The sequence below is a fragment of the Cystoisospora suis genome, assembly GCF_002600585.1.
Source record: "Cystoisospora suis strain Wien I chromosome Unknown contig_2831, whole genome shotgun sequence".
Lineage (NCBI taxonomy): Eukaryota > Apicomplexa > Conoidasida > Eucoccidiorida > Sarcocystidae > Cystoisospora > Cystoisospora suis.
The window spans coordinates 9,076-35,672 of NW_027155627.1; the positions used below are offsets into that span (position 1 = coordinate 9,076).

Genomic DNA, 26,597 nt, shown 5'->3' on the forward strand with positions numbered 1-26,597 from the left:
TCTATCTATCTATCTCTAATGTAGCTATCTGTCTATGCCAACTTTTCACTTCTTGTTCTCACCTTTTGTCGTTGCAACTCTTCGCTGATAGTGAGGGTGAGAGCTTCCTCCCAGAACGTCACGCGGTTCCAATATCGATGATGATAGAGACAGCGCTGTATATAGGAAGAAAAGCATGCAGAGACATCGATGTAGGAGTCACCTAACATCGATGAAGAGACGTCAGTGTAGATAAAGAGATTGAAAGAGTAGACAAGATTCATAAAAACCTACTTGAAGAGCATCTGCAAAGTATGAAACAGGCAGTAGACTGTGGAAGACAGAAGGCCTCGCCTCGCACACGGCAAGGCCAGGAATACACGAGGGATGGAGAGAAAGTATTTTCAAGCACGCGGACCGCCAAGAATAGGACACGGCAGCGATTTGAAGTGTCTTTGTGATACAGTGTATAGACACTTCATCATGACAGCACGACAGACAGGAGTCGTTTACACTTTCTATAAGAAAAGGACAGCAAGACAGAGAGAGGGGATGGGGCTGAACACATCAACATTGTAAAAAGAGAGAATTTCCTTCTTTTCTTGATGGAACTACTTCCCGTCAAAAGAAAGTAGCTAGCTGCGTGTCTACCTTTTCCATACAAGGAATCTCCACCTTCCTCTCTTTTCGAAAACCTACAATGCAGATGAAAATAGAAAGTAGGCATGGCTAGACATGGATACAACCCCCAGCAGCATCCTGAACATCTTCTCCCCCAAAATTCCATCTCCTGTATATACAGCACGTCTCGTCATGTATACTCCCCTTCCCATGCATTCGATACAGATCATCCTGTTAAGAAAGAGAGTCTCCACCGAGCACTAGATCCAACACCCTTGTGGATAAAATGAGACAAACCTCTTCAACCCTGTATATACACAACACTGAAGCACTCGAAGACACATTGAATGTCTTGGCGGGGGTGAGAAGCTTACATGGAGAGACCAGCGGACGATTTCTTCAGTTCCCTTCCCAACGGCCGATTGAGAGGTTTCTTCTTCTTTCTCATGATTCTTGTCCTTTCCTTGGATCTCTTTCTGTTGCGAGCGATAAACTTCCCATGAAAACGTCTGCATTTGAGGGTCAGCACTCTTAGCTCCTGAGGCGGCGATCTGCATGGAGAGAAGGAGAAGAAGTCGACCGGTCCAGACATCTAACTGTTCATCGGCATAGTCTAGAAGCCATTCACTGATTTCACCAAGAAGACGTAAACTGAGCATATGGTGTAGATACACCTGACGATGGCCTTTTACCATACAGTCTCTTCGACGCTTTTCAAGTGTCTTAAGAAAAGCAAATCTCTTGAGAGAAGATGAAAAGTCGTTCTTCAATTGAGGTAGAATCTTTGTTAACTTCTCACATGTCTCTTCACTATATGGGCATTGCGCTGGATCGACAACAATTAAAGATGTTCTTCTTCCTTTGTGTCCCTTTTGTCGATTGTCTTTCTCCCTCTCTCCATTCTTCCTTTCATCTTCACTATGGTCATCTTCACGCCTGACTTCGTCTTCTCCTCCTCCTCCTGCTCCTGAAGCGTTCTCTTCACGATGATTCCTACTTTCTTCTCTATCCCATAGAACATCTAAGATCTCTTCATATTCTCTTTCTAACTTCTTCACCGCTGCTTCCTCTCCTCCTCCCATCATCGACGAGGAGGACCCATCGCCTGTATCCACAAAAACTTCGTCATCTTCTGAGCTATCATTCACTTCTCCGCGACCACGCGAAGAGACACTCTGTCCCCCCCCTTTTGATGCCCGACTGAATCCGCTTAACACCTTCCCAGTAAACACACCACTCCCTGAAGATGATGAGCCTTCCCCTGCCTTTCCTCTTGTCGCAGATCCTTGGCTATCTCCCCCCCCCCCAGCACTCGAAGTCCCTAGAGAGAACGTCGCTGTTCCCGCAGCTCTTCCTCCTCCTGGTGACGGTGAATGACTACTATTACTACCACTACTACTATTACCAACATGGCTTGAAGAATGAGCAAATCTCGCACATGGCGTTCCTTCTCCTACTCCTTTGGAAGACAAGACATTTGTGGTGCTACTCGTGTTGTTATGAGAGTTATGCCCCTGGTAGGTAGAATCTGAAGAGGAATGCGCTCCTATCGTCGATGTTGAGGCCCCTACGAAGGAAGCGGCCGACTGCATGACTCGTGTGAAAGGCGTCTTTTGTAGAATGGATCTCGCGACACTCGCTGCCGCTGAACTTCCTAAGAGTGTAGAAGAGACACTTGAAGACGTCTCCGAGCTTTTTGAAAAGATCGTAGAAGAACTGCTTCTGCCTCTTCCTCTCTCTCCTCCCCCTGTTGCAAGACAATCCCCAAAGGTTCGATCAAGATCTACCCATGATTGAGGCTGTATAGGAAGACCGACGGATGTCTCGGCCTTCGGGAGATCCTGATGTCTTTGGAGAAACTCTTGTATATCTTCTTGAGGATTGATATGTTCCACTTGTTTGATCGTATGATCTAATTCATATTGAAGATTCCGTAGATAAGCCGCTTCATACACCGCGACTTTACGTAGAGCATCACGAAAGCAGAGAATCCGTTTCTCCTCCATATCTTGAAGAGATTGCAAGATAATACTCAGCTTCTTTCGATAACTTTGAGTAGCGATATTCAATCTCCCTACACTCTCTTTATATTCTTCTTCTGCTATACGAGCTTCTACACATCGCTTCATAGATGCCAACGCCAACTCCGTCCGAATAGAAGGGATCTGCATCTCTCCAGCTTGGCATCGACTCGCTGCTGCGGCGGCGTCACGACTACAGCGAAGATATCTCTCCATCGCCTTAAGAAAAAGAGACAGAAAGACAGAGACACAGAGAGAGTGAGAGACAAAGAACGAAAGAGGAGAGGAACGGAACAGCACACTGTTGCTTTTCTGATAGGGAAGAAAAGGAAGTTACGGAGATAAAAAAGAATGAATGAATGAGAATGAGGCGTATATACACGGCGTAGCGACAAGGACCTACAACTCCCTACAGCAGACCTGACGGATAGGTCTTTAAGAAAGTCATAAAAGTGTGCGTGGTGAGAATAGACAGAGCCATTCCAGATACGCAAATTGAGAGCAGAAAGGTAGACATATGAGAGATCAAGGGAAGATTTGTCTTTTAGACATTTCAAACGTCAAAAAGGCTTTCTTTATGAGAGAAAAAGATTGATGGTACCGTTCTTCCAAAGTCAAGCAGGGAGAATATCCTGTGTAGCCTTGACATACCATAAAAAGACGCACTCATAAAGCCTGCTACTGCTGACCTTGTCGCCTGAAGAGACCTCCATGATGTAGATAGATGTAAATCTCCTCCCCGGGCTGTCGCTGCTCTATAGGTAACCCTGCTGCGACTACTGCTCTATAGATCGATCTCTTCCACATGGATATCATCGGCTTTGTGTTACGCCCTTGAAAGGCTCATCAATCCCTTTGCCGATAAGACCTACGTCGTCTTCTTCACCTCAACAAACCTCCTTCTATATTCGAAGCCGCACCAGCGCTTTCGCAGGTGTTGTCGTCTAGACAGATATACTTATATCTCAAGAGGGAGAGATGCGTATAGATCTAGAGATATACACCTGTACCTATATGCAGAAACTAGTCATGATCATAGGAGGGAAAAAACGTCTCTTGATTCGTCCTTTGTCACAATGTTAGAGAGTTCCCTGTGTGTGAATGAAGGAAAGAGAGAGAGAGAGAAAGAAAGAGAGAGAGGAGCACCCAAAGAAAGGCTCAAAGTTCAGTCAATCCTCACCCCTCGCCAGTACAATCGATCAAGCCAACCAGAAGAGAGATGGAAACCTTTCGTCTTCTTCTCTTTTCACATATATACATACATATACATGCCAAAGGCTGGAGAGAGATAGACCATTCGCCTAAGATTCGTTCCTTATTCCCCCCTGCCACGAGACTTGAGATCGTCGTAATCACCAAGGCCGTTGTCGCTCTTTTTTATGGATCTCGAGCGTACCTTCTGATGATCTATAGTTGCCATAGTAAGTTCCTTCTGTGCATCTGAGCCGTCCGATTTGATCTGAGAGAAAGACACGAAATGAAGCGAACCAACAGAAGAGAAACAGGTCTTTCTAAGCAATCGTGAAGATGCCTTCCTTGACAAAAAGCTATATGAACAATAGACGCCTGAATGACAACGACCCGCGCAAGAAGATAGAGTCTTCGTGAACTGTATGTACACAACAAAAGTGAACGTCTCATGCATTCCCTGCACTGTAATATGCGATACATCGGGGCCTCTTCTCAAGAGTCATCGATCTCTCTCATACAAAACGAAAGGAAAAGAAATCGATCTAAAAGCTCGTGAGAAAGGCGCAACATCTAATAGAATCACGGCCTAGGTAGAGTCCCACCAGCAGCGGGGTGTCAAACTGTTGAGTAGTCTTGGCCGTGCATACCAGGTGTTCCTGTATGAGTCTCATGTACATACAGCAAATAGATACAAGTAGATATACATACACACAAGAAAAACGGGCCCGGAAAAGGTAAGACCTTTTCCGATACACGTATACACCATGCCATCCATCACCCCGCAATCCGTCTCTCGAGACGAACTATGTCACCATGACTGCTAGCTACGATCTTCGATCTCGTTAGACAATACAATCATTCCTCATCTCCTCACTCCTCAAAGCGGTAGTCTATACCTCGTCCCTCTCTTCTTCTCTCTTTAACATAACAAATATACTTCATATATGTACAAACATACACGAAGTATTTAGGCCCGAAGTCTGTACGTACATGTGTACGTATCTTCTCGCATAGAAAGAAAAACATACTTCACATATACCTATGTATACAGACAGATAGATATGAAGTTTCGGGGCTGAGGGTCTGTCTCTCGCTCTCTCAACAGAAACAAGTATACATATATGAACCGTAAGCCCTGATGCGTACATCTATATACATATATATAGATAGATAAACACTCCTCCTTCACGTATCCGTCGACCAATGAGGCGTCTCGACAAGCCCCTTCTCAAAACAATAAAGAAGCGAACTCGTGTGAAATCGGGAGAAAACGAAGAGAAAGAAGATCCACTTTAGAGACAAGAAGTTGTACCTGCTGTAGAACGGCATAGTGATTGTGTATAGTATTCGTTAAGGTGCCCTCAACAACGTCTCTCCGTAGAGCCTCTGCATATTCACGACAATGATCTGAATGATGAAGCGACTCCATTCGAAATGAATATACAGCTTCTGAGACAGATCTAAAGAGGAAAAGAAAAGAAAGGAAGGAGAAAAAAGAGAGAAAACGAGAACAGGAGATTCTGAGAGGGACAAGTTCAATCGATACATAGAGATACGTGAGAGATACAGAGACACATTAACAGATAGATAGACAGCTCGGTGAGTTCCCCTTCGTGTCACCTGATAAGTGACGAGTAAACAAGAGCAGCTTGCGAGTGTGTTGGAGAGAAGTGAACGAATGAACGTCTCAGAGAAACTCTACACGACAGACAGGATGAGAGGAAGATAACTCACGAAGAGGGAGAGACACAAGCAACAGAGACAAGAAGAACTCATATGAGACTCCAGTAGATAACCCTTCATGTATCCTTTTGCATTCTCTACCTCAGTAAAGCATAGCCAAAAAGGTCTTCCCTACGGAGAAGGAAAGAAGCAAATATACAGGCAGGAAGGTATGCTAGACAAAGAAGTTCTTTCCTACCGTGACCATATCTATCCCTCATAGAGAGAAGCACCAGGCACCCAATAATATGCAGAGATCAGAAGAGTAGCTACAACGTCCCTTGATGTATGCCCTGCCCAGCACCATAAGGTTAGATGGAGAGACTCCCTAGCTGTCCACCCATACTTCGAGAAGTTCCAAGAATGCATATATGTATAGGAAAAATCGCGATAAGGAGAGAACACAAGGATGGAAAAGAAACCGAAAGAAAAGAAGAATGCAGAACAGAGAGAGAGCGAGAGAGAAGAACCACGCAAACGAGAGAAGGTGAGGGAAAAAGAAGAAGAATGAAACAGACAGAGAGAGAAAGAGGCCTGAAGAGGAAAGAACTGACTCTGTATGTACGCTTCGGAGTTCAAGCATGATGCCTCAAGGAAATGGTGGATAGATAGACACGTACGGAATAAGATCTCGAGAATTGATATCGACATGTCTGCGGAAGTGTTTCATGTGATAAACATGAAGCAACAGGACCACATAGAAGCTCTGCTCTTCTCTCAGAGAGCTAGAGAAACGAGAGACGACTGCATGCAGCAGCAGCAGCTTTTCCCAAAGTTCACTGTCCTCATCCTTTCCTACTCAACGCATACATAGCATCTAACCATCTCGACAGCATCCGTAGTCGTGAGGGTACCAGCTGTATTATGGCCTTGCTGTCTACTCCCCACCAGAGAAGAAGAAGATGAATGCTACAAGCTCATTGTCTACACAGCTCTTTCCTGAAACAGTTCTACGTCTTTCTTCCCTAACTATAGATAGATACCACGCGCTAGAGAAGAAACCAGACTTACTTGCTTTCCAGATTCGTTCCTATGAATGTTTGTATTGAAGTCTCCATCCGACTAGCCTGCTCGACAGCCGCATTGGCTCTTTGCAAGAGACTTGCGCGAAGTCGCTCTAAAAGCATTCTGCCGCTGTCTACTCGACTCACAGCTAAAGACCAATCAGAGATCCTGAAGGGGGAGAAAGAAACAACAAGCACAAGAAGAGCAGAGGAAGATGATCAAAAGAAGAAGAAATACACGTAAGGTGGAAGAGAGAGAGACATATAAAGAGCATCGATTCCCTCACATGCTGATAATCTGCCTCCTTTACTTGAAGGCAAATTATAGGTACATATCGAAGGAATGTCTCGCAAAGCACATGGATGAAAAAGAGATAGACACCTGCTGGCTCTCTTGATGAGGACATCTTTCTACATGATTCAAATCTTTTGCTCGGGGGTGTGGATCTCTTCAAAAGGAGGAGGAAAGAAACGAAGCATACTGGAGAGGTGGATACCGGGGTATACCGTCTCTGAGTAGCATTCAATGCTTGTCCGCGAGTTCGAGCTATCGGGTTATTTCCTTCCGTCGTGGTCGTCACAAGAACGTCTTTCTGAATCGATCTTGACGCCGAAGCCTTATGAATAGACATATGAACGACTGCTGCAAATGACGAACTTGAACGGGATCTCTTCTTTCTTGTGATTCTTCGCCTCTTTTTTCTCTGCTCTCGAAGAAAGAATGAAAAAGTGTTTTCCAGACTTGAACCAGTCGTAAGTGCCTGTCCCCCCTTATACAGTAGAATGCTTTTCGCCACAGGATCCCTGAACAATTGTATACTCCACACAAAATCTATCTATCTATCTATGGTATACTCGAGGTAGTGTGAGAGGACAATTAAGGACCTCGGAGGCAGTAAGACGAAAGAAAAAGAGAAGTAGACCAGACAGGAGCAGGATCAGCGATTCTAGACAGAGACATGTTTCCGAAAGAGAGTCTCAGTAAAAGAAACACCCCCCTTACGAGAAAAGGAGCGCCCTGATGTCTTACAGCGTCTCCTTGAAGCTCGACAACTGCTGAATCTTCTCCTGTCCGGCGCCCTCCTGTGAAGTCCTCGCGTTCCCATCATCCGTAGCAGAAGAGAGACCTCCGGTTATAGCATCAGTACTCGCCGAGTTTGTATCACTATTGACAGTTTCCTCTTTCGAAGAGGAAGAAGGGGGAGATGGAGAAGAAGAAGAGGCGATGGCTGCCTGACCTAGAGAAGATTCCGACGGTTTCTTAGATTCTTCAGAGGATAAGGTCCCGTCAGGGGTTTCTGGCGGATTGCCAGGGGGGGGAGGCGGTGCCAAGGTCGCCGCCGTAGCGGCGGGCTGCAGTTCCTCCATGAGAAGAGGATGGGATAGAAGGATAACAACACCGGGGGAAACAAAAGTCGATGCGTTGTCTGGGCAGGAAGAAAAAAGGAGAACTTCTCTTGTCTAAAAAGTTTCCATGAACGAGAGAAGAGAAGCAGGTGACACACCCAGAGAGATCGCGAGGGTTCAGTCGTACGCTCGGGCGGTCTGTAGGTGAAAGATGGAACCGCTGAACTTAGGGGCGTGAAAACTCGGGGAATTCATGGAGTAAAGGCTGTTTAAGGAAGGGCAGCAAAGAGGCTGTTCAACACCTCAAAAGAAGAAGAGAAAGGGGAGACCGTAACGACGTGATTACACGCATGTGAGCGGACAGCAAGAAGAGACCATTTGAAGGTTCGCAGTGGAGAAGGGAAAGAAGGTGAAACAGTATAAACTGAAGGAAAACGCTGCGGAGGTTACTACTTCACACACGGAACCCTGAAATGTTGTGAAGTCCCGGGAGAGGAGCTTCAAAGACAGTAGCGAACTGAAAAAGGAGAGGAGCTCAGTAAAATTCGCCCTGAATCTGAAAGCGCGCCATCTGAAGAGAAGGCGAAATTCCAGCTACAGGCACAGAAGCGACATTCGTCCGTAAGAGAAAGTTGTCTCCATCTAAGGCATACTGCATCCGGCATAACTACTCCGTGGAGTTTGTGACGTCGTTGTGTCTCCTACTGCTTGTCAGGAAGATGCTCACCACGTGGATTGAGCGGACAAGGCAGCAAATGAAGTTTCCACAGTAAGACAAAACAAAGCTACGCTTGCTGAATCAAAGATGCGAGGAGGTTGGGATAGACAAGGAAGCCTCTTGTCTGACAACTACGAGGGTCCTCGGAGCAGCCCCAAGGCAAGTGTCGTTATGCCCATCAATAGAGAAAAAGTCCGTGACTCTTGGATTACTTTTCACGCACCTCACCTTCAAGCGATTATAAGAGAAAGAGGAATAAGATGAATCCTATGGTTTCAGCGTTTTGGGTAAAGACCCGGATCGATAACAAGAACGACACATGCAGACCCCGTCAAAACGTGGTTACGGCAGCTGTTGAGACGTGCTACTCAAACGGTTCAAATGGGTGCCCGTCCTCGCGGTGCAGTACCTCGTCGGTGTCCGCTAAGATGTGAGTCCGAAGCGCGTGGAGGCTCCGATGCTGTTGTGTTTGGACCTGAACGGTCCGCTGTCCAAATCTGCTCAAGGAGATTCCGCAATTTTGTTGGAAAACTCTACTTTCCCTCATGTTCGCGTTGACCGGCCAGTGTGGGCAGGCGGGGTCCTTCGTCGAGCGAACTGCTTCTCAGCGGGCCACTGCATGCGTAGATGTTCGGAGTGAAACTATCAGGCTGGTTAAAGTGATCTCTTGGTTCGGATTGGGGACAGCCCTTAGGCGTTCTTCTACCCTTCAGTCCCAGGAAAGATCTACATCTTGGAGGCGCGCGGATGCAGGCTGTCGGTCAAGCGCCACCGCAGGTCCCTAAATAAATGCCTCCCAGTCCTGCTTTCAGCTTCGCTTTTAAAGAGTAGAAGGACGTCCATAGGCAGTTCGTAGCTCGTCGTGTTAGCTATAAGCTGACTTGGCCAGCGTGCACGTTATCGGGAGAGTATAGGTCGCTCTCGCACCAAGCTCAACCAGGGCGCACCTTGGTTAGGACCTACCTCGGTTTTGACTGTAAAGCAGCGACCTCCTCAAACCTTCTGCCAAGTACTCTACGGCTAGCCAGAATCCCAGCGAAACATCTGCGGCCTTTTTTTTTGTCCCGTTCGCAGGCAAACCACGGGGGCTTGACTGAGGCCGCGACCGCACTTGGTAGCAACGCCAATCAAGCCCCGCTGGTCTCGCTCTGCGAATGTGTGCCCGAGGAGAGGCAACGACAGCTATGTCGAGCTGCTGCTTCGAGGAGAAAAGTCGATTCAAATAGAGTTGCGCCCGTCACGCGAGAGAGGGAGTTCGACTACTGGACTCGGATTACAGGTGTGGGAATGAATGGGTAGCGTTACCAAACAACATTTGCCCGGAGAAAACAATAGTACTATTTACGGCGCTAAAGACAATGCCATCCTGAGGTTTCCGCTTTGACTACGAAACGCACGAAACAGAACAGCATGCAACCTGAGACATTCACTGTAATGGGGACGATCACTGAGACGACCTGACACGCGCGATGCTGTTCTCGGATGCAAGGGTACGGGAGCAGAACAAAGTTCCACTCAGCCCCGCGTTGCATGCACGGGGTAGACATGCACACTCTTTGAACGCCAGGTTTTTACGAGTGCCTGGGAGTTCTTTTCTTGACAGCTTCCCGCAATCGCCTCTAGTTCCGAAAGCAAACGCTTTGGCCGCCGCCGGAGAACGGAGAGCCCCGGTCCAGTAAGACCGGCGGCACGCAGATGCCTCTGTTGTTTGGCTAAGTTCACCCTAACAACAACGTACTCTGATGTCCCCTTTCCTTCGTGCACTCCGCAATGTCCGTACTAAACAACAGGTCTACCACCTCGAGCATTGTCAAGAGAGGAACACACTCATAGACTCTCATTCTCTACAACTTTTGCACTCGTACGACGACTACCCACACTTGCATACATTCTCTGCTCTTTCCCACTGCTAGCACGACTGCGCACCAAGTGCCGGTACGTACCCGACATGAGATATCTTCTCTAACTCCTTGTATCCGGCACTCTGCTCTTGACCTTCTCACTCTCCTGCAATGTCCACTTTTCACACGTTCTTGACATCGCCTCTAGGTGTCCTCTCCCGCTAGTGTTCTTCCATTCTTTACAATGCCACTTCCCTCGTGAGTTCGATCCCGCCGGGAGCTCCACGTCATCTTGTTGACAAGCGGTCCTGACACCTGCGGTTGTTTTCCCTTTTAGCCTCATACGGCTAAGGGAGAAAAAGACGAATGAACACCATACACCAGGCCTTCTCGTCCGTTGGCCAATCGGAGATCTGTTCACGTGCAACAATCGATCTCTTCTGTACACCCCTCTCCCCTCACTCTGTCCAGTGCCACTCGAGGAGCGACTGGGTTGACAACAGATCTGCATGCGTGGAGAAGGGGCTCGTCAACTGCTGGATAGAGCTTCGTTCTCAGCAAGCGCCGCTTGTTTCTACCTTCACAACAAACCATCGTCAAACCGCGTAGCTCGTTCGTCCTTCCTATCTATCTTCTACACCAATCTCATCCGCAAATACCTCTCCTGCCGGGAAACCCAGTCGACGGATGGTCCTCTAACTTCTTCCCTACGCTGTAGTATCCTATAGATACCGTTCTACTTCTACATCCACGTTGTACGTACTGCTGTGCACAGTTGCACAACCCTAGCTAGCTGGTCGTCAGCGTTAGTTTCTTGATCCGATGGGGATGTTTGTCAGGACCTTGAATGATCGCGCATATTCGACGAGCGCCTCTTTTACATGATGGCCCAGATAGAACTCTCCATCAACCTGGAATGGTACGGGGCCACCTTTCTTCTCAGGGTAAAACCTCACAAGGAGAGGACCGCGATGCTGTAACAGCCGTGCTGCCGCATTTCCATTCATCTGAACAACGTCAGCACGCAAACCCACAAGTCTTCCTCCTCTTCTTCTTCCTTTTTATTTGCCTTGTCTCACCAGCCTCTCACCATCACACCAACAACGGCGTACCCCGACGTGTAACTATCGTCGTTTGATCTATCTGTCTATCTATCTTTAGTCCCCCCCTTTTTATGTTTAATATGCCCTGTCTATCTATCGTACAGAAAACAAATCTATTTGTCAACAGTCTCCCCAGCGGGCGCAGATTTTCACCAGAAAGCCTAACTATACAGAAGTTCTTTTCCACAAGCGCAGAGAGACATGCATGCACAGCATGACGTCTGAACTTCTTTGATTGAATATATATGTATACATACTCAGTTGTGCGTAGAAACGTATGCAAAATCTCTCCCGCGTATGTACTTACGTGTTCTCTATAAATAAGAACCCTTGTTATGCGTCTCCACATCCATACACAAAGCAAGTGAAGAGTAAAAGCTTTCTTCAACTTACTACCACACTCCGCATAAGCCTGAATCGATCCTGGAACATGATCAGCTCAATCTTTTTATCACCCATAGACTGGCGGGCTCGGATCAAGCGACTGGCGAAGATCTTGAATCGTGACGCATTAGCTGCACTCTTTCTCAACGGGGGCTTCACACCAGCGACGGCCGACTCTTCCCATAGGGGAATACCTCCGATCATTGAGCGATTGTTTAAGAAAGTCAGAGAAATGCCCTCTGTGAACATTAAGAGTGGGAAGAAGCATTCACCCATCCACTCCTTCAAACATATCAAGAAGAAGCCTATCGATGGAAAGGGTTTCTCAACCAAGTGAATGAAGAGAAGAAAGAGAATACTCCGCTCCTTCTCTATCACGGCTAACTGTGAGGACATACAGCAGGAACGCTGAGAGCCTTGCATGCATAAAATGTAGCAACACGTAAGCAACCTGTACAGACAGGAAGACAGATAGGTGAAGGTGTACGTACCTGAGAAACATGGAGATATCATGAGCAGAGATGATCCCAAAGCATGTAAATCTTCCTCAGATACACAGATATGTTGAGAGAACCCTCCATAAACACGTGAGCGATGAGGACGTAAGTTGGTGATACGTGTAATGAGTTGTTTGCTTGCCTCATCAAAAACACCTGGCATGGTGAGCTCCGTCTCTTTTACAGAGTCATGAATGATTTATCTAGCTATCGACCGATCTTTCATCTAACTGCGTCTCACCTCATCCAAGAACACTCATTGTATCTCCCACGAAACAGAAACTGCATTTTTTCTCCTGCCTTGCAATCCACAAAGAAAACTCCCAGGAGCTAGCTAGCTAGCTGGAGCCGTCTTGCAGTATCTTCCAAACAGTCGACTTAACCGACTAACACAAATCCGTTTTGACTGCATGCGGATGCATGCATTTGACCTCAGAAGAAAGCATCGTCACACTGTCTCTCTCTCAGAGGATACCCCCACACAGCCCCACAGTCGCCCACATGATATAACAACCGTACATTCAAAACAAGCGGCGGCCTTTCTCCAGGCAAAGCGTGTGTGAAGAAAAACCAGACAATGAAAAGAACCACAACTGAGCGAGATAGAGAAGTCTTCACATCATGCAACAGCATCTCTTATATGTGGCCCCACAAAAAACAAGTTACCATGTCTATAGATGTAGAGATCTGGATATACATAGACAAAGAGAGAAAGAGAATTAGGGAAAGCTATCGTCACTCCTTACCACGGATCTGGAAGGTGTTCGGGTATTTCGTGGGATTGGTCGTAAGTATAGCACGTTTCTTGGCCTTCTCCAGAGCAAAGATCGTCTCTACTTGGTCCGTTGCTCTTCTCCATGGGAGACGGAAGAACTTGAAGAAGGCTAAAGCATACATGATGCGGTTCCTCAGACGCGAGGTACTTCGCATGCGATCAAACTCCATCCCAACGAGCGAGTCAAATCTGAAAAAGCAACCAAAGATAAAGAATCGACACGAAGACATCTATCCTATTGACACATCTCGAGTTAAGAATCCTCTCGGAAAACTGTCTCCACTTTTCTTCACTCTGGGCTCTCTGCTTGGATGCAAAACGAACTCTCACAGAACATGTGAAGAGTGTAACAAGAAAAACCAACTGCATGCAGATGAACCATAAGAAGAGAGGTTCACGCCTCTGAGAGAGAGAACATAATAAAGTGCTTCTTCGGAAAAAAGTTATCTCCTCCTCGTTCCGTTCTCTCGAAGGGCTCATGTGAAGAGCCATCTGGAGATACATCAAGAGGAACACTCCTGTTTTCTCTATCAAGTTGAAGCTATTTGTAGAAGATGGGTCAACGTGTTTCTACAGACGTTTCTGTAGAGAGAGCATGCATGCATTAACTCAAGGATGAAATAAGATGGAACTCTCCACTCTGTAGTTGGTCTGCCTACTGACGTCATCGTGACAAACTTAAACTCTCGTGGCATGCGCTTTCTCTTTACTCAAAAGGATCTCTTTCATTTCTATACTTCTTTGGAGAAAGTGTGCTGTACTTATTTCTCTGTTTTAGAACAGAGATATCTCCTTTCCTTCGTTCATCACTATCCCCCTCACTCTCCATACGCACTAGGTAGATGGCTCGATATCGGAACACTATCACAACTCCGGCCGTCTCTCACCTTTGCAGATGGATACCTATGCAACATGGGGCAGATGTATGTGTGAAGAAGTATGAATATGTTGTATGAATATCTATGTATGTACGAATATGCATGTGTGAATAGGATATATGAAAATGTATGACTGTTTGCACGTATGCATATGCTGTATGAATATGTATGTATACACCCCAAACTCGTCCACATCCGCCAGCCACCACCGACTCATCCACCCCCTTTTACTCCGTACATATATAAGCTCCATACTCACATATACACTCCCATCAACAGCTTTGACAAGCCCCCTGGGAAGAAGCAAGGCTACCATCTCTTTCTCCTGCACACACCAGAGACTCGAGGAGTAAGAGAGAGCCCAAGCATGCCTGCATCCTATCTTAGCTTACCCGATACCGAAGTAAAGATTCATATGTGTGTCAAAGAATGTAGCAGGTATATCTGTTCCCGGTTGTCGGACCGTTGTGAGCTGTCGAGTGCTGCTATCAATCTTGGAGAAATAGCCTCCTCTCGACGTGATGATCTTCACCCTCCAGATATCATGACGTTCAATACCTGCATTTTGCCATTGCTCTATTGCCTTCTTCAACCTGTTAGACAAAAGAAGAAGACCCACAAGCAGAGTATAGCATAGGAATGAATCAGGGATGAACCACCAAAGAGGAGTTTGAGTTGCTTCGCTTGACTACTAAGATCTGCTGCCACCACCGACATACTGTTACTTGCGAGACTGTACTCACAGCTAAGACACACTCACGCCACATCAAGGGGGTTACCCAGTCCACCAATCTGTCCCGTCCTCGTCTCTCTCTTTCTGTCTCTCTTCTTCTTATCCCGTTGAAGATGAGATGAAGAACAAAAAAGCCTCTTATAAAAATACTCTTCTCCCTAGAATGTCTCTACACCTTACCCCCAGCTAGCTTCCTTCCCCTGCTACTTGCCTTCATTTGTACAAAGCAACATGAACATGCAGCGTCTCTCCTTCTTACACATTCCCCCTCTCTCTTTCTGGAGAGAGAAGGGGCGACCGGTTGTTTACATCGACACTCTCGCTTCGTGCGGTAGATCTATAAAGAACTCTCGATATAGAGCAGCGGACATATCACACGGAAGGGGTGTCCGATGATACAGCAACGCTAGGATACAGGGGTAGAGATACACCATACATATATGTTACCAGCTTGTCGTGGATTCTCTCCCGTAGTACTCCTACCAACACACCCCACTCCCCCCACGGAACTCCCGTCCGTCTATCTCTCTATCTACAAGTATCGTTTCTTTCTTTTCTTTTCGTTCTTTTCTTTACATGACCCCTCCTTCCTCCTCTCTTCCTTTAATCTTCCCTGTTTTGCTTACGCGGCATCGTCAGCTATATTCATGGGGCTGTAATTGATCTTTTGCCAGCCATACGATTGAGCGAAGTCATTTCCTGTGCCGAAGCCGACAATGCCTACAGCGGTCCAAGAGAGGAGAACTCCATGCTTGATCGATTCTTTATTCACCCACATAACTGTCCCATCTCCTCCTATTGCAATGACACGAACCAAGTCAGCTTCATTCTCGGGTCCATTCAATCCGCCCGAAAGAACTTTCTTCGTTTGCGTGATATCTCTTAAGACCTGAAACCCAAGAGAGTCACTTGTGTGGAGATCATAGATCATAAGACGTGAACAGATATCTTCGAAATCTCTCATAAAACTTCCATCTTCATCCACACGTTCGATCCATTTCTTGCCACCCCCTCCTCCTGATGCCGCATTGACAAAGAGAAACACGAACTTCGACTTCTTTTCACATGGCCACGTCGATGCTCGACGTCGAGCCTCCGAAGTGGTTGGGAGGGATGGTGTCCCCGATTCAGGGGGAGGAAGAAATGCAGATGGAAAGGTCCTAAGATCACTCCTGTCATCCGTTATGAGCTCAAAGCTTTTTTCACGAGTAATAGTCGTACTAGCTGCTGTGTCTCTGTCATCTTCAATCTCATGGGGAACATGATGGGCTCCAGGTAGAGACATAGAGGGGCCTAACGCTCGCTTTGCCTCTCCTGAAAGAACAAGGCGTCGTCAAGACAAAGATAGACACATAGGCGGCAGAAGAACAGCAGCGACAAAAAAGGACCCTTTCTGATCTGTCGCAAGAAAGCGATGGATGCTGGGATGGAAGAGATTTCCATCTCTTCATTCAGGAAGGTGTCATCTGCGGGCGCGAAGGAGGTAGGTATTAGAAATCTTGTTACCGAAGTTGTGACGTATCTAAGAGATAGATCTGTATCGATCTAGATATCGATCCATACACAGGGAGATAAAGATAGATAGACAGGTAGATTGAAGACACATAGGTACATGTCCATTGGAGACGGATAGACTGATCATTAGAGATGGAGTACAGATAAAAAGCATGTAGGCAGCATCCTTGGGGTATTATATAGAAGGCCCTGCCATACTGAGGGAGACATATATAGGAGATTCCTGCTGTATTTCTTATCGTCATGGGGGCATCCTTCCGAGGGAGAATACATTTATTTTGGTCCGGAAAATAGACGACTTCTTTCTTCTCTCTCACTCTCTTGCATTGATACTTTCTTTCCACAAGGTTAAAATTTAGACAGAGGTTTCATAGAAAGAGATACGTCCCACCGATATATCAGGGCTCAATGGAATGACAAGGAACATGCGAGGAAGCGTATGTGGAATTTCGACAGCAATTTACCTTCGTCGTCTGTCTGGGTGGTACTGCCAGCAGTTCGAGGCTGTTGCTTTTCTTCCTCTTCTTCAGAGGATGCTGCTGTGGACTCCACATCTTCGTATAGACCACCCTTGTCATCGCTGTCAACAAGATCTTCCTGAGATTGTTCATTCTCAGAGGACAGGGAAGATTCCCGTGTGACTTGAGATCTTTCATGAGAATGATGAGATGGAACGCCATTCCTATTGTTGCCTTCTGTTTTACTTCTTTCAGATCCCTCTGTCTCTGGATTTGCTCCACTGCGTCTCCTCTTCTTCAACGGTCTACCATCACCATCGTTTGTCGTCTCCGCGGTTCCGTCCATCTCATGATTGCTAGGACCTTCTTCCCTCTTCCTTTTTTCAACTGGCGCCGTTCTCCCACCGACGTTTGCCACAGGACTAGAATTCATATTGGAAGAGTGTGCAATACCATTAACAACTTCTTCAATCTTCTCAGCCAGGGTATCTGGATCAAGTCTCTTCATGCTTTTTAGCGTATCACTGAAGGTCTCAAGTTCGGCATCTGTTGGGAGGGCAAACGGTGTATTCACAGTTCCTGATGATGAGCCCCTCCCCCTTACTGATTTCATTGGTTCTTTGTCGCCCTCTCCAAGAGCACCATCGTCAGGCCGCGAGTTACCAAGATTTTCGTCGCCTAGTAAGCCACGAGACTGCAGTCCTTCATTGATCTTGGGACCTGCGGATAAAGATGGGTTAGATACATCCTGTGTTGCCTCTACCACAAAAGAGGGGGAGGACTGGAGAGATACATGCGGTGAGAAGAAGCCGGGTCCACAAAGAAGACAACAGATAAGAAACGTCGTCTTCAGTAGGGACAGAGAAGAGACAGTGTAACACCGATAATTGAAGAATTCGAAGCTCGCCATTTTTCCTGTCCTGCTTTATCCGGTACACAAAACACTTCTCAATTTGCGAGAAAACACAGACAAAACTCCAGCAGAGCGCCTACGTCTAGATGCTCTCCGCGGTTACGGTTGTCCTTGGACGATTCTACGGCGTCGTGGAGTCACAGAAATCCTTGCCATTCGTACCCACCCGGTTCAAGTGCAAGGAAGTTTCTTAGCCCGGGAACGCGAAGATCTACCATGAGAAAATTCTGTAAAATATCGCTGTAATACCTAACATGCGCGTGCTTGATAAGGAAACTCCCGGAGACGTCGGTGCCCGTCGCGCACGTACGACACCGCCGGAAGGGGCCCGGAGTCGACGGCCATCTACGATTCTCTTCTCTCCAGGTGTACTCTTCTGCAGTGCAACTTTGACTGAAAAAGGCAGAAGAGTAAAAAAGAGAGAAGGAATGACAGGAAGTGATACAGGCAAGTTGATGCCCAAACAAAAGGCTCTATACCATTAACCATTCGTGAAGAGTAGCAAGGCATGGGGACAGCCGTCACGTGAATTACGAGAGGTAAGAAAAATTTGATCGAAGCCACTGCGCAACGATGAGCGTGTTGGCCGATCTTCAATGCGATACCGAACCCAAGATTTTGGGAGAAAACAGAAGGGATTTTCTATACCACACGGTGTTTACTGGACTGGTTTGCTACCCAGCCGATAACGTAACCGAGTCTGCGGGTCCGCTGCACAGTAGGAAGCGGTGCCATTGACAGGGGCCAAGAGACTTTGCATGCCGTGTTCGATTGACGGCGTATATGTAGAACCGTGCTGGTGATCTGCTCCCGACTATGCACCCTGCTCGCTGATGATCTTCCTGGGAAGCCGGCCCTCTTCCCAGCCATGAGCGGTAAGACGCCGCAGTGCACCAAACCGATCCCACAGTGCGGGCCACAACCGGCCATGCAGAGGGTTGTTAGCACTTTTAACCGATCTCTCACTCGAAGAAGACTGTTGCTAGTCAAGACTGTGTATGGCATTCAGGTCTGGGAAGTACAGTCCGCTGATGGTCGTAGTGATGCCAATAGTGTTGAGGTCAAAAGGCCTGTCGGCAGCACTGACCCCAACACGTCGATAGAGACTGTGCTGCCGCCGTAGCCGCACCACTCCGTCGAGGTCCGCCGGTGCTCTGTCTTGCAACAGGGGGCCGTAGTTCCCTCGGCCACCTCTTGATACGCCGAACTCGATGCAGACAGAACTTTGTCTATCTAAAGAAGCAATATGAGAACGTGTATGAGCCCTGCCCTCGCTCCCGGCACCGCTGACTGCCACGATTGAGTGTCGCGCGCACCCCCCTTGTAACAGAGTTCCGAGCTTTTCTGACAATGTTTGCAGAAACGCTAAAAGGCCTCCGCCATTGAACAAAGCTAAAATAGAACAGAAAGATGAAGTGAACCCATTATCTGCTATGATACTCCGACGTCTGACTCTCGTCGGCGGTGCCGGTGCGGCTCTCCGCCTGCTGCCTGGGGTGAGGCATCTCACGGCCGCGGCGTGTGCTAGAAACGCGGGCGCCACAATCACGCGACAACTGGGGACACTATGCTCAAAGCTGACAACACTGTTCCAACTACTCAGCGTCGTTCTTTGTGGTGGGGATAACAGAACACTGCTGTCGCTTTCCGAGGTCACAGGAAGCCCAGGACAGCACCTTCACTGCGGGATATGTCATTTCTGAAGAGAGAGCCTGCTTCTACCAAGCGCTCATCCAGGAGTTAATGAGAGGTCTACGAAGTCGAAAAGGGAGCCCCGGCACAGGTTCTGACGACCGCTTTTGCTAGGTGACATGCTTGCTCCCGCTTGCAACGGCCTTACTGGTGTGCTGGTCTTCACTCTCTCGGGATATCCGGCCGGTCAGCGGCTACAGAGAGGCTGTGATAGGCAGCTAGGAGTATTGAAAATGGATCCAAAAGCTCTCAACCCCCGTGTAGCGTGTCGTGGGAAGCTTGGGGCAGTACACATTCCTTACCATATCGGGAAGACTCTGGACCCCCTGCCAGGCAAGCTGCGAGTTTACACTGGTTGTCCACATGGTGCGGACCTCCCGCGAAGGCGCGAGAGATTCGAGAGAAAGTTAGTTGTTGTCCAAAAAAACAGTACTGTTTCTGTGGAAACAGCTGTAGTGCCTGCTCAGCCTTCATACGGGAGCTGGGCGGTACAACCTACTGGCAGCTGATGATTTTCGGCGTGGGGTGTGCCGCTCTAAAAAAGAGGCCGCGGTCGAAGTTGAAGGCGCTGGAGAACCCCCCGTTGTTGTACAGTGAACAGCACACTTATGCCGGGCCACCTGATTCATGCATGGCGAGCGCCCTGAAAAACAAATAACTTGCTTGACAGCAGGAAAAAAAAGATAGCACGACAGAGACATTCACTTGGGTCCGCTTCGGTACTTGGGGTTCTTGATTGAGCCGGCCCTTTGACGGAATCCCGCATAGATTCATCTGCCTTGAATGACTAGACGTAGGCTGAGTTGGGGGCGAAGCCCTTTCACTCCGCCTTCTACGTCCGAATAGGCGAAGAGGTGGGTATGCTGTCGTGTTTCCTTTTTCGGCACAAGTGAGCCTGAATTGTCTTGACTGTAGATCATGAATCGCCGCACAAATCGCGAGAATTTTCTGGCTACCCTCAAACGGCACCTGCTGACAAGCGTATCGCCTCAACTGCGACAGCAAACCACTGCAGCGGCTGCAGTCGGCGGTCAGAGAAGAGACCTGCGTCTCCTTCCTCAGTCGAACCAAGTGGAGGACATGACGACAAGCAGAATGACCACAAAACGGCCGGCCAACTGGCACTGGCTCTGCAGTATCGCAGAGCCTACACCACTTTCACAAGAGCGAAGTAGACTGCTTCCGGGGCACAAGCACATCAGTGAAGGCTGGTGCCATAATGAGGAAGCTGCGTCGAGGAGTGCACGCGTCAGCAGAAAACAGGTGTGTATGTCGCAAAATCGAGCAGCGTATGACTCCTGTCTTGAACCGAATGCGATCGTGTGTAACTGACCTGAAGGCGGACGTCAGTCTCCCTCCTGATCGAAAGAATAAGAACGAACAGCCATTATTACTGACTTCACATCCCTCGGTAAATAACTTCAGAGTGGCCCCGCCATCAAAAAGCAAACATTTCAGGTACGTAAGTCTCGATTTGTCTTCGCCAGTTGCCTGTCTTCAACACACATGCACGAGGTATGGCACTTCACCGAGAATGGAAAGAGCTGCACACCCACACAGCCTTGGGCAAGGATGGTTGGTGTATATCCCGGAAGGCTCAAAGGGACACTCAAAGGGGATACTAATGCATGCCTCTTCTCTCTTAATATCTGATATTTGAGGTAGCTGGTTCAGCAGGGATTTGTCTCTGCTCAGGATTTGCAGGGAGAATGAATCGATGGTTGTAGAGTTTTCCAAGAAAAGGCCAGCCAGATGCGCTTACGATTGCCTCGGGGGGCGTATTGAAACAGATTGGCATGCAAAGAAGAACAGCTATTTCTCCGGCGCTCGGGGCGACCAGCTTCGGTGAGGCAGTCTCGATTGATAGTGATTCCGAGAGGGCTCGCAGAGCAACACGAATGACGGTGAGTGAAGGGAGGACAGAAGAGCTACGCGATAACGTCTCTGCATCGATGATCGCACCAAACGTAGTTTGAGCGAGTGACATGGGACAGATTTTCTCCCATGTGAATAGCAGGAATGGCTGCGCGGGTTAAGGGCATGCGCATCTCCCTGTGGTTATCGGTTTCTCTTTTCTAGGAGTCTTTCTTTCTTCATGATTCGTTCTGTCTCCTTCCTTCATCGTTTTCCGTTTGTCTCCATAGTTCTCCGCGGTGCTACGTAGTGTCTCGCAATCCAGCCCTCCTTGTAGCGGCTGGATTCAATCTCGGCTTCTTTCCCTTCTCTCTCTCTTCCCGTATCGATATCGAAATGTAAAGACTGGATCTTTGACAATCATCTATTTTCTTCCTTTGTATGAGCTTGTAGAAGTCCCGAGTGTGGAGAGATCTCTTTCCATCGTCGGCCTCCTTTGGCGGCTGCTTTCTCTCGCTTGGATATAGATACATGCCGCCTTGCCTTGTCAAGATTCGTTTCTCTCTCAACCGATGCGCCCGTCACTTCTCTGTTGGTTTCTCCTGTGTGTCACCGAATCTCTTCCTGTGTGTTTTCTGCTGCATCCTAACGTCTCTGTATCTCCTCCTCTTATGTATGTCTGTGAGGAGATCTCCCTGAAGAACAGATACATGGCTTCAGTTTTTTCTGTTCTCTTGGAATACGTTGCCTATGGAATCTCTTCTCATCTTTCTTTTGATCCTTTTCAATGGCGTCTCCGGCCTTTCATTACCTGTGCCGGTATCCCAACATACAGCGAGTTCCTACTGAGGATGAGCCTCTTCTTATTCGTCCACTTCCTTCGTATATTCTGAATCCCCCTCGATACATTTCCTCCCTCTCTGTATCGAGTATCTCTTCTCCTAGCTCAGAATCTCCTGCCTATGCCTTTAGCTGCCCTTCTTCTCCTGCCGCTGTACCTTGTTCATCCCCTTCTCTATCTCTCCCCGCCCGATCATCATGCTCTTCTCTTTCTGACGATTACCAGGTGACCGCGATCGCTTTTGATCCATCAGGATCTCTGTTTGTTTTAGCTCTCTCCGTGTTCACACCATCTTCCTTACCGTCCTCGTTATCTTCATCTTCTTTCTCTCAAAGAACTCATTCTCTTTCTCCCACTGACTCTACCCGTGTCACTCCCTTTCCTACCGACGAAGAGGTCTCTCTTTCCCTTCAAACTCAGTCGTCTGATTCGCTCTGTCATCTCAACAGCAGAGATCTCCGATTCTCATCTCCTACCCATTCGGACCACTCTATTACTTCTTTTTCTCCCAACTATACAAATCCGATTTCCCGTAGTAACAATGATCATCTCTCAGGAGGCCATCTTTCCCCTCTTATCCCTTCTACTCAAGGAGGGGAGAACACGCAACAAAAAGAGACTTCTGCTACCCATGGAGAGGTATACGGTCGCCTTGGATGCGACATAGGAGAAGGATTAAGAGGAGGAGAAGAAGAATCTAGGAAAGAATGTGTACAGCCAGTTTCATCACTAGGGGAGAAACACGTCTCTTCTTCTCTCGATCAAAGGAGAGGCCTTGATCGGACTAAGATTCATGGTGAAGGGAGTAGTGCGTCGCAGGATGGAGGGTGGGGGGGAGTAGCGAAGGGGAGTGAAGGAGTAGAAATGATAGAAGAGATTGATATAAAACACGAGCAACAAAGATTACGTCTCCCTAGTGATGGGAAACCCACTCGCCTTGCCTCGTCCGCTATTCCTTTCTCAGAGTGCAGTCGCGGCATCGCTGAGAGTGCAGAGGCTCCAACACATCACAATGATTCAGGTGTATATACACCCCCTCACATGTTCTGGCGTACTATCCTTGTCTTAGGAGATGCGATTACAAGGACTCCTATCACATCCTGGGAAGTCCCCTGGGATCACCTTCCTTCTCCTTCTTCTTTCTCTTCTTCTGTCGTTTCTGAGAGTGCATTTCCTAGGCACATTTGCCAGGAAGAAGGAGAGGCCTGTCATGGTAAGAACATGCAGCGAAGGAGTGAACAGGAGTGCATTCCACGTAGATGTACGTCGCTTCATTTTACACATGAGGGCAAGCATATCTGTGCTTTGGATGAGACACGTTCTTTCCTTTTTCTCTTTCGCCTGCCCTCTCCTTGTCTGCTCAAGTATAAAGTTCCTCCGTGTTGTTTTCATGGAGTTCATCTGTCGAAGACGAGAAAGAAAAGAGAAGCTTTATCTCAGCATCGAAGTGTATCTAATAGTCATGTCACGAAAGAGGGGAAAAAGAAGTATCAGCAAGAAGAAGAGGAGGCTTTCCAACAGAACGCTTTCTTAGTCGCAGCTCTTCAGATCAAGGCTTTTTCTTCCTCTTCTTCTTTCTCTGTCTCTTCTTCTTTTTCTTCTTCTATCGGACAGTGTAAGAATGAGGTAAGAGAGGGGGAGGATTTTACGGAAGATGGAGAGAAGAAAAGAAGAACATCCTCCGCAGAGGCCAGTTCCTCTGTTTTGCCTGCTACTACTGCTACTGCTACAGCTACTTCTTCTTCTTCTCTTCATAGACGTTCTTATGAGATAGACAAATGTGTTAAGAAAAAGAAGGTTTCTGGGACATCACATCCTTTCTCTTCGCCTTCTCTCTTCTCTTCGTCTTCCTTATGCGATATGAAGACCTCTTCACATCATTCCCCGTCATATCGTGAACGCGAGGGAGAGATAGCTGGAGATAAAGATAAAGATCTCTCTATATCAGCACGCCTCGTCTTCTCTGAAGGCGAGTGTTCGTTAGAGGGAGACCTCGGAGAAAGAATGAGAAAGAAAGAAGGTCATGTGAAAGAGAATGATCAGGAGGAACTGAAAAGAGATGCAGACAGAGATAAGGAAGAAGAGAGTAATCGAGCTGACTACTCACATATTCACTCCGTCGTAGCTAGTGACGAAGAATGGCCTCTTTCCAACCCACCACAAGCTCATCCTCCCCCTTCTCAAAAAGAGAGAGATGATTCTCTTCATGTTTCCCTTCATTCTCTGTCTTCTTCTTCTTCGCCTTTATCTTACACTGTATCAAATGCAAAGCTTAAGACGGAAGAAAGTCCACACTTCTCATCCTCTAATGCCGTTCCGGAGACAGGGGAGAAGAAGAATCTTCTCGAAGGAGTTCTACGGACAACAGATGAAGATAAAAGTCTAGTAAACGGTGGTTTCCCTGGCTGTTCTGAACTGAGAGAAGGTGAGCTATGTCTGAAGGCTGAGACGTCTTCAGAGGACAAGAAGGAGAAGAAGAATGAGACAGAGAAGAATATGGTAGAGACACTCGGGAGCGAGGTGGGGAAGAGGGATGAAGGAGAGAGTAAGAGAGATGAGACGGGTATGATGTCTGAAGAGAAGAACAAGAAGAGGAAAAGGGAGGAAAAAGGAAGGTCGAGAGAAAGAGAAGAAAGAAGAGAAGAGAGAACTCTCTTTCTTCGCGTCCTTCGATTAGAATATACTTCAGAGGATCCTTTCTCCTTGTATAGCCATAGCAAACAGGAGAAAGAAAAGAAGAGTAAAACGGGAGAGATAAGAAGTCTTCTAGGTAGTTGTCGTGTATGTGGAGCTCGACTGAAGGCCTCTACCACCGATCTCTCTACGTGCATGCGTAGGAAGTCTGAAGGAGGCAATAAGCGTCATCTCAATGAAAGGAGAAACTCTTCAGAAAAGGACAAGAATACAGAGAAGTCTCTCTCACATGAGAAGAATCAAAGAGAGACAAGCCCAAGCCATACTTCAAGGAGAAAGAAAGAGGAAGGAAAAGGAGAACAACCTTCTTCTTCTTCTTCTCCCTCTTGTTCTAGTCATTGTAATACGAACGGCTCCAACTCCCATAGGAACAAATCTTCCTCTCTCTCTTCTTCTATTCATTGGGTCGCTCCTCACTCATCTTGTTCCACGACTTCTTTTTCTCTTTCTTCTTCTTCTTCATCTTGTTCTTTTTCTTCTTTTTCTTCGACTTTCAGAGCCATCCAATCTGATACCGTTAGCTCATGGCTGTAGAAATTTTGTGTTGATCGGAGACCATAAGCAACTACCTCCCACCATTCTGTCTCCTGAGGCCGCTGCACGCGGGTAAGCACTAGGAGGAAGAGAAAGAGAAAGAAGAAGAAATGGCTGTAAGGAGGAGAAGAACAAGAGAGATGAGTGACAACAGAATGAATAAGAAAGATAGAGAGAGAGGTAGATAGGACATGCTGCTTCAGAACAAAAGAGGGGAACAAAGCAAGAAGTAGAAGAAGATATAGCTGTCACTGAGAAGGGGTATCCTTCACTTTCTCTTCATTGCGCTTTTTCTTGATGGTCGCTTCCATACCTCGCACGTCTATTCGAGGACATATCTCGTATGTATACGTATGTATGTGTAAATGTCCAGGTGTAAATACACCGCAGACAAGATCTCTCGCTAGAGAACTTCCTCCTTCATTGCATTCCTTTTATGTGTATCAGGACTGAGAGAGAGACACCATCAAAGCAGCCCCTTGAAGCTTTTTGTAGAAGCTGTTTCGGCTTCCCAATAAGACACCTCTCTCTCTCTCTCTCGCTCTCTTTCATGTCTCAGTATCTCCGTCGGTCGTCGTGCCAAGGCGAATCAATGGAAAATGCCGTTTCTTGTGTTCTTTTCTTCCTCTTTTTCTCTTTCTTCTTTTTAACATGGAGCCTCTTTCTGTTCTTGTTTTCACAATAGCGATGTGTCTTTCTTTCTTTTCTTTCTTCTCCTCTCTTCTCTCGGTAGGGTCTAGTTTTCCTGCTTTCTTTGGCTGTTTTGTCTCTTAGCTTGTTTCTTCTTCTTCGTCTTGTGCTTCTTCTTTCAGACTGGATGTCTCTTTGCTTGAGAGATTCGTCCAGAGCGGCATAGCGCCTATTCATCTTCTTGATGAGCAGCGGCGCATGCATCCCTCGATTGCTTACTTTCCTAACCTTCAATTCTATGGTGGGAGAATACAAACCAGAGGTAAGAAGAAGAGAACCTGCAGAAGAAGAATGGGGTCGATGTAAGAGGGGTGTGGAAGAGTAGAAGAGGAAAAGTGAAGGAAACAACTTTAACAGTCAGGCTAAGTAGAATACCGGAGAAGATCGAGGGAAAAACGCGACGGCGAGAAAACGGTCGCGCATCACCTTTTAACAGTAAGAGGAATGGAGAGATTCTTCACCTAAGCCATTTCCTTACAGACTCCTACTCTCAATAAGTCCATTACCGTGACTACTACTACTACTATGCCTAGTCCTACTACTACGCCTATGCCTAGTCCTACTACTACTACTATGCCTAGTCCTACTACTA

At 47.3% G+C, this 26,597-nt stretch overlaps 3 protein-coding genes across 3 annotated transcripts in view; 1 reads left to right on the forward strand and 2 right to left on the reverse strand.

Annotated features, from left to right (window-relative positions):
- CSUI_005821 (uncharacterized protein) overlaps nt 1-9,087 on the reverse strand; it is a 12,634-nt gene extending 3,547 nt beyond the window's left edge. Inside the window, exons 1-6 of the mRNA XM_068065989.1 lie at nt 7,569-9,087; nt 6,546-6,707; nt 5,125-5,272; nt 4,018-4,080; nt 975-2,840; nt 63-155 (exon numbers count right to left, since the gene is read on the reverse strand). Of these exons, the coding sequence (XP_067922034.1) occupies nt 63-155; nt 975-2,840; nt 4,018-4,080; nt 5,125-5,272; nt 6,546-6,707; nt 7,569-7,906 (2,670 nt within the window). The 5' untranslated portion in view covers nt 7,907-9,087. The remainder of the gene's footprint in view (nt 1-62; nt 156-974; nt 2,841-4,017; nt 4,081-5,124; nt 5,273-6,545; nt 6,708-7,568) is intronic.
- Nucleotides 9,088-9,813: 726 nt separating this feature from the next.
- Nucleotides 9,814-18,492, reverse strand: CSUI_005822 (diacylglycerol kinase). The gene is made up of 6 exons (XM_068065990.1): nt 16,794-18,492; nt 15,441-16,128; nt 14,474-14,674; nt 13,175-13,392; nt 11,941-12,170; nt 9,814-11,451 (listed from the first exon to the last, which is right to left on the reverse strand). The coding sequence occupies exons 1-6, from the start codon at nt 17,695-17,697 to the stop codon at nt 11,251-11,253; spliced, it is 2,442 nt and encodes an 813-aa protein (XP_067922035.1). The 5' UTR covers nt 17,698-18,492; the 3' UTR covers nt 9,814-11,250.
- A 2,817-nt stretch (nt 18,493-21,309) lies between these two features.
- CSUI_005823 (uncharacterized protein) overlaps nt 21,310-26,597 on the forward strand; it is a 13,546-nt gene continuing 8,258 nt past the window's right edge. The window contains exons 1-2 of the mRNA XM_068065991.1: nt 21,310-25,387; nt 26,090-26,267. Coding sequence (XP_067922036.1) covers nt 22,034-25,315 — 3,282 coding nt within the window. The 5' untranslated portion in view covers nt 21,310-22,033 and the 3' untranslated portion in view covers nt 25,316-25,387; nt 26,090-26,267. The remainder of the gene's footprint in view (nt 25,388-26,089; nt 26,268-26,597) is intronic.